This window comes from Vigna radiata, unplaced genomic scaffold, assembly GCF_000741045.1.
Source record: "Vigna radiata var. radiata cultivar VC1973A unplaced genomic scaffold, Vradiata_ver6 scaffold_137, whole genome shotgun sequence".
Taxonomy (NCBI): Eukaryota; Viridiplantae; Streptophyta; class Magnoliopsida; order Fabales; family Fabaceae; genus Vigna; species Vigna radiata.
The window spans coordinates 980,883-989,454 of NW_014543260.1; the positions used below are offsets into that span (position 1 = coordinate 980,883).

General features: G+C 31.0%; 1 protein-coding gene across 1 annotated transcript; it reads left to right on the forward strand.

Moving 5' to 3' along the window:
* Positions 1-816: 816 nt before the first annotated feature.
* On the forward strand, positions 817-4,694 carry LOC106753510 (acid phosphatase 1). The gene is made up of 3 exons (XM_014635331.2): positions 817-1,344; positions 2,157-2,366; positions 4,375-4,694. Exons 1-3 carry the CDS (start codon positions 914-916, stop codon positions 4,550-4,552), a joined length of 819 nt encoding a protein of 272 aa, XP_014490817.1. The 5' UTR covers positions 817-913; the 3' UTR covers positions 4,553-4,694.
* The last annotated feature ends 3,878 nt before the right edge of the window (positions 4,695-8,572 follow it).

Genomic DNA, 8,572 nt, shown 5'->3' on the forward strand with positions numbered 1-8,572 from the left:
ATTAAACACATGAATTCTTCATATTTCTAGAAAAATACTTGAATCTCCATTAGAGGAACGCAAATTATTAATCTTTCTATATCAGGTCCATTAAAATAATATCATTAAATTAATATATATATATATATATATATATATATATATATATATATATATATATATTTTGAAGTTTTTCTTTAACAGCAATAAAACTATGTAAAATTATATATCATATAACAGTAGTTAATCTAATGTTTTAAACTTTAATATTTTTTACATATCAAAAGATAATAATAGTTAATCTAAGTTTTTAAATTTTAATATTTTTTGCATATCAAAAGAATTTTATTTTAAAAAAAAAAAATGTATTCTTGATTAGCTAAGCTTCTAAACTTCCCTGTTGTACGAAAATCACTAATTAGATTTTTAACTTTATAAGGCCTTATTAATTTAATTTTTAAAATAATAAAATTAATTATGATAATCACGTTTATAGGTTAAGACCTGTGAAACTAATTTACTATTAAATTTTAATTTAGAGATAATTTAACGCTAAAATTTAATATTAAATAAATAACAAATGGATATTTGCTCGAATTAAGGGTCTCATATTTTAGAGGTGGGTCCCACCTAAGTCCACGTCATCTACCGTTTTCCGTGTCTTCCTTGGTCTACCGTCCAACCCTCTCTCACCAACCCTTTCACGTTTTCTTGGTCCCAAATTGACGGAATATTCCAAAACTCCGTCACTTTCCAACCCAATGAAAACACTCTCACGTCACGTCGTTAAGTTTCTCTGCACAAGTTACTGTTCCTCTATATATACATGAATATGCTTCGTCACGTTCTTCTTTTGCTCTATTTTCCTTTGTTTTTCTCTCCCTTTCGTTTCTCACACTTCTTCTCTCCATTCTCCCTACAAAATTTCTTTGTCATGGCGATTCCAATTCAGTTTCCCTTTCTGCTTCGGTTTTTCTTCCTGTTTTCTCTCTGCTCCTTTTCCGTCTCTGATTCCGATTCTCCGAATTCGCACCAGCACCGCGTGTTTCCGCGGCCGCTGATAGTGGAGTACGCGGGGGTGGCGGAAGTGGCGGAGGAGGTACGCCTGCGGTGTGGCGCGTGGCGCGTGGCTGGGGAGGCGAACAATCTTGGCGAGTGGAAGACGGTGCCGGAGGAGTGCGTGGAGTACGTGAAGGAGTACATGACGGGGAAAGGGTACTTGGTGGATCTGGAAATGGTGTCCAAGGAGGCGGAGGAGTATGCCAAGAGTGTGAAACTCAGTGACGATGGCAAAGACGCGTGGATTTTTGACATTGATGAGACCTTGCTCTCCAATCTCCCCTATTATGCCGCACATGGATATGGGTAATGGTTGTGCTTTTTGGTTTCGATTTACTCCAAAGTAAAGAAAAAGTAGGCAAATTGGATATGTGGACATGATCTCAGTTTGGATAAACTTCTTTGTTAATATTAACTTTTTTTTTTAAATAAGAAAAAAAATTAAAGGTGATCTAGAGTTTGTTTATTAGCTTATGTATAAAGCTGTTTTGAGTAAACTTTTTTTAAAATTGATTTTTAATTTATGAATAAATCAATTTTAATTTGTGGTTATCTTCCTTTTTTTTTATTTTTTTTTGTTGTGATTGATTTTTTTAATAGACTTAATACTAAGTTTGTTCTTGGGTAAACACTTGAAAAATGTAAATTACCATAACTTAGATCTTTGATTGTACTAAAATTGAAAAATGTCCTTGAAAGTGTAATTTATTTATCACATTCTATTATTAAAAAAACTATTCCCATTTTTCGTCTGTGGATATAACCACTTGTTATCATTTTAGTATCTGAAAGAATTTTCAAAATTTTAATTAACTCATAATTTCAGGTACTAATTGTCATGAAAGTAAGTGCTAGTGTAAGGACCAAAACGCCTATAGTATTAATCTGCATTTGCCTTGTTCACTTTTGTTATTTCTCTTTTTGTTTGTTAGAAGAGATTTGATACACGTATAATAATTCATATAACAATTTGTGCAACATTTTTTTTGTCTATCTCCATTACATTATTTGTTACATACCATGTTTCTATGCTTTTCACTCTTTCTTTCCCTTAGTTGTACAAAATGCTTACGATTTCTCGTTCAAATAACATTTCTTGTGTTTTAATGTGCTTGCAGGCTTGAGCTTTTTGACCATGAGAAGTTTAACGATTGGGTGGAGACCGGTGGAGCTCCAGCCGTAGAACCCAGTTTAAAGCTCTATGAAGATGTTCTGAACCTGGGATTCAAGATTATTCTGCTGACTGGACGGAGTGAAAGACACAGGAGTGTTACTGTTGATAATTTGGTCAATGCTGGGTTTAAGGAATGGGACCAGCTCATATTAAGGTAATTCCTAAAACATATTTGCTAGCTTTAGGAGAAAAATGATGTATGTTTATTAAGTACACGAAAAAAATGCGGAAAGATTCTCTGAGTATGTTCTATAATTCATTCTGTTTTAAATATCTTGGAGGTTTCATTCAAGCCGGGTGGTAGAAATTTGGAAAGCCTCAGGTATCAATGTGTCATCATGACTAACAGGTTCCTCCAATCATAAAGATAACTAATGCAGGACAGCGGTGCATAGCTGTAGCGAAGGCCAAATGGAGGAAGAATCTTATTAACAATCTTCTAAACTTTAAATTGAGCTTGCATATAGATTTCAAGCAGCCTTGCCGAGTCAATGGCCATAGATGAACATAATTTATTTTTTATAAAATGATTGTTTCTCATTAGCAACATACAGTTGAAGTACTTCTACGGTTCTACCATAGAAGAATTTAAGGAATCACGAAAGCACGTGATAAGGTCACATAGAATTTCCTAAATACCTGCATTCTTATTTTCAAATGACATTGCCCCTTGTTAGATATGTGTTGACAAAACTCAACAGTGTTGTACTTGTCTAGTCCGTGAAGTTGATCCTAACTCCTAAGCCAATGAGAGAAGACTTCGGTAGTTGTTATTTTATGCTGCAGTAATTGACAAGATTCCATGCTCCTTCCTTGCCTCTGCTCTCCCTGGTTTCAATATACCTAGTGTTTCTCCGGTTGTCATTGCTTTTGGTTTCTTGAGTTCATTTGAGTACTCCACATAAAATCCAAGCGAAGATCATGTCAGCATCAATATTGGCATATCTTGTTAATGACTAGATTCTGTTGTTAGATAGCATTACAGAAAACTATTGAATTGCTATTGTTTGAGTTAGGTGATGATGATATGTTTGTCTTCTAATATCTTATCAGTGTTAAAATTTATTAATTAATTGATGGTCTCTATCGTTTTAAGTAAAATAATTTGTCTCCCAGCCATATTATCTAATTTTTCTCTGCCTATTTGTGTTTTCGTACATATTATATTTTTGGGCCGGGATGCTGACGATACAAATGTTATCTCTGTTAGAAAGCATTATAGGTTTTGAAACTCTTTCATATATTATGCTTTTTATAAAGGGAATGTGCACAAATGTGGCAAGTCTTGTGCTTCTTTTTCTCTTCAACATTTCATGATATATAACCTTATTTTCTTTGTTGTATCTGCAAATTCTGTAAGGTTTGCCTTCATGTAGATTTTTTGGATTAGGTCTTCACTGATGTAGTTAATAAATTAACTTGCTATTATGAAATGAAGAAATATGAACAAAAGAATAATTTAAAGCATTACACCCTTATTTCCTTTCATAATTTATTGTCTTTTCAACAATTCCAGACTCCAACCTCTTTGTTGTTAAAGTGGACTGATTTACTCATTTTTTATGGATAAATTGTTAGGATACCTGGAATTTAGCCCCATATAGTAGAATTTTGAACCTCATAGAGCAGGTTGGATGAATATATCCTAATTAAATCTTAATCATAGGATTTAATTAATTTACGCTCTTAAGAAACGTTTGTAAATGGAGATTACATGCCCTAAACACCATCATGATTCTATATAATGTAGACAGTTTATAGGGTACACAAGGTAATGATGTAAGGTTGTCTATTACCAGTAATAATTATATCATAGTCCACACACATTCTGGAGTTTTGTTCTTATCTTGGCAGTGACAATAGTCGATTATACGAAGGAAGACCTGGTTGTAGCCCTATTTATTTCTGTTATGGTATTTTATATTCAAAGAATCTAACATCTTTTCTGCTATCATCATATTATGTTTATGTCATTAATTTTGACTAATTAGTCAATTCACACCCTTTCTTTCACTGTTTCTTTTCTGCAACTTCTGTTATATCTGCAAAGTAAAAGCTTCTACCTGAGAAGTTTTCTTTGTACATGCAGTCGTGTACAGTTTTAGGATGATCGTGGTTGTATTTTATGGTGAATTTTGAACCTGTTATTTTATAATGTTCAGAAGTTCAGCTGATCAAGGGAAACGAGCTGTACTCTTCAAATCAGAGAAGAGGAATGAGATGGAGAAAGATGGATACAGGATTCTTGGAAACTCTGGTGACCAGTGGAGCGATTTATTAGGTTCTTCACTATCTGTTCGATCCTTCAAGCTTCCAAATCCCATGTATTACATCCCTTAGTAACCCTCATTTATTTGCAAATATCTGCTATCTGAACTGTACATAACCAGAGTGACTCAATTCATATCCTGAATATCATTGCAAATAGTTCATACACTATCTCAATTAAACTTGTATTAAAAACTCATAATATTTGTATTTATACACTATGTGGCATTTTAAAACAAAACCTAAATACTTAAACCCTGAGGCATATACACAATTGAGTCATATACTTGGTATAGCCTTGAATTATATATTTAATTCCTTGAAAATCAATTTCACTTTAATATATTATATTCCTGACTCTGAGACTAATACTTAACTGAATTAGATTTTGTTTTTCCGGCCAAGTGTTTGCATATGTAAAGTTGGGAATTGGACTGTCAATTGTGCTGTATTTTATAGGTTTCTTCTTTTACTATATAATCAATCCATGAGTTAAAAATAAACACAATCCAACCTAACCTAAATTGGTTCCGAATGGATACCTATTTCTTTTATTTTTATTAAAACATCACATGTTTAATTTCATCAAATATAAACATGAATTAATTCGCAATTTTTACACAAATAGATTCATAAGACTTAGACAACTTAGTCGTATAAGAATAGTAAGCAACCATAAATCTTATGTTTTGATTACAATTAAAAGGATTAACTAAATAACCGATTAATTCCTTTTTTTTAAAAAAAAACACTATATTTTGCTTGTAGATAATTTGCTATTTAATTATTAATATTTTTGCGCTAAAATAGATTCCTTTACGCACATATTAGAAGTGCCTTAGCATAACATAATTTTGTCTATAACATCAAAATATGGAGATTATTGCTTTGGTGGTCATATTCATTGATATAAAGATGCAATAAGGAATTTTTTATTGAGTGATGCACTTAACTCGATGTTTAGAGACCGACCAAAAAACATGTATTGCAATTTTCTTTTTGCATTGTTGTAATCGTTAAAGGGTCTGTAGAACTGAGTAGCTAACCTGAACCACCCTATAGTTGTGTTTGGCTAAAATAATGACTAAGTTGATTCAAAGTCCAATAAAGACTAATAATCTCTGAAAAAATTTCACTTTATTTTCCTCTTTTCTTCTTTTATCTTTACTGAAAGAGCTGTTGTCACTATCGAGAGCCACCCTTCAATAAAGAGTGCATTAATGGATACCTCTTCCTTCACACTTTGATCTTTTAGGACCACTCACCTCTCTTCTCAATCTAACATTTTGGGCATTGAGTTATGTATATCAAAGTTGGTAGGGAAAAAGTTACTCCATTTAGAGATTTCATAGCTTAGTAATTGTGGAACCATCTTTTGCAGATACACTAAGATACTTTCTTTCTCTTTATTTTACTCTCACTTTTCTTTTCACAAATCTTATATCATATTTTATCTGCTGCATATAGATAATATTCAATATAGATAAATCATAGTCTTAATATAAAAATTTTAATTTTGTTTATCTTTTAATAATTTGGGTGATTAAACACATATTTTAGCTTTAGTAATTGTGAAGTGTGTTTATTAAATTTAAAATAAAGGTTCATATATCATTAATACTTAAGGAATATTTTATCTTTTACTTCTTTTTTCTTTGTAAATTTAAAATTTTTAGTGATCCTTCAAGATTAATCTATATTAGCGATTTTTTTTAATAAACCTACATGAAGACCAATAACGTTCATTTCCTTATTATTAACAGAGTTCAAATAAATTTAATGGAATTAAATAATTTTATATTAAGACTATAAATTTTTTTCTTATTGTATTAAAATAAAAAATACTAATATTTATGGTATAAAGATCTAGAAAATGACATTTAAAAAGTAATAGTGATTTAAAAAATATTGAGATTCGATTGTTTTAATATTAAATGGTTTGAATATAAATAGTCTCATCATGAATGAGTTTCATTATTTTAAAACACATAATATCTTTAGAAAACATTTTTCTGGAGTTCTCTGAGTTTTCTTTAAGAGTTCTTATCTTTTGTTCGTCTGATTGAAGAACCGAGACTGTAAGATTGATTCATGCGGTGAGTTTTTTAATTTGGACCGATTAGTTTCTCTCTTTGAATAAGTTGAGTTTCAACCATTTATCATGCCTCTTTTTGTATCTATTGCATGTGGACCTCGTTTAACTTGCATGTGTCTTTTGAGACATCATATTAAGTCTTTATTTATTAGTAGTTGTAACGGTGTATCCTAATCATGAGCAGATAGAACTTCTTGTATATTTAAAGGTATTTAAAACTTTATAGAGTGTTTTGGTCATCTCTCAGGTAAGGAAAGATAATTACCATTTTTTTATGTTGTTGATGTTTTGATACACTCTGTTGCATATTAGATTTGGTTTAAAATTGGTAGTTTGGAATGTAGAGTTTCTGTTGTGTTTGCGGTTAGATGTTGCTTGTTTTTGGTTGTTTTTGGTGTTAAATTGAGAAATTGACATTCTAACCATTTGAATTGGTATTCATTTTGGCACATAAACCTGTTTTTGAACCAATGTAGTTTTTTGTTGTTAGTTTGAATGGGTTGCTATGAATCTTATGCATGCTTATGATGTAAATTATAATACTTATGGAAATGTTATATGGTTGTAAGTATGAATGAAGTATGTGGTGAAGATAATTTCAAGGAAAAGTTATTGTAATAGTTTCTGTTAAGATTGTTGACAACACAAACTCTATATCAAACTGGTTTTTAATGATGACAACTCAGTGCTTAATAACAATGCATATGTTCCAGTATTACATGTTCTTATTCTGTAAAGTTTGTCATATCTGTTGAACATGTTTTGATTTAATTACATTGTATGTTCCTATGCTTGATTGAGTGTTATATTTGTGGAACATGCTTGTATTGAAATGTGAGATAAAATGTTTTTAATCATTGCACATTTCTGAAAGAAAAGATCACAAGCACCTTTTGAACTTATATGTGTTGTGACAAAGTTCTAGTCCATTCGAATACACTATTGATGGATTCGACTATGCTAAAATCTTTGTATAGATTTTGTGAACATGTGCTATGTGAGATTTTGAGTTGAAAAAGAATTTCAAAGTGATTTTTCATGTGTCAGTCGACATTGTGATGTGCATATTCGACTGTGTTACTGTTCTGTTTGAAATTTTGTTAAGCCTACAAGCTCCAACAGCTATATTTTCAAAAGTTAGTTAAAATTGTTTGTCTTGGTCAACTGTAATAAATGAGTCTTAATTTTGTTGACTGAGGAGCCTTTTTGTTGACTGTCTATTATAACTGTTTTAATACATTCGACTCCATTAGTAGGCTATTCGACTATGAATCAATCTATTGAAACAGAAAACTATAAATAGACAAAACATGAATTGTTCTGAGGACTTTTGTGATTTAACATTTTCACTTTCTTGTTTCAAATTGAATTCGTTAAAAGCTCCAAGAATTCTCCAAGAAGACGGTGGTGATCTTGCTTGAGAGAAATTCAGAAGGAGAAGTCATCGTTCTCACTGTTTGATCAATATTCACACATATAGGTGTTTTTGGGTTGATCATGTTAGCAAAATGATGAAGATGAAGTTTTGATGATGCCCAAATCAAGTCAAGATTTATCAAGATTCATGAAGATCCTTTGAAGACTTTTTTTTGTNATGAAAAGCTTTTGTAATAATTGTATTTTATTGTCTAGGACTTAGATTTTCATTGGTTTTGATTCCATATACTTTCATACATTGTAATTAATGTTAAGAGTCAAAATCGTACTGTTTTAATCGATTAAAATTAGTATTAATCGATTAAAACAAGTAAAAGCTGAAAACTCAACTTTTGCTGTTTTAATAGATTAAAAATCATTTTAATCTATTAGTTAATCGATTAACTAATCGATTAAAATTCATTTTAATAGATTAAAAGTGATCGTTGGAGGTTCCAGATTTGAAAACTAGCCGTTGTACTCATTTTAATCGATTAACACTAATATTAATTGATTAAATGCGTTAAATGGTCAGTTACGAAGAATGGAAGAGTTTTTGCTTGAGTCTATTTATAGGCTCT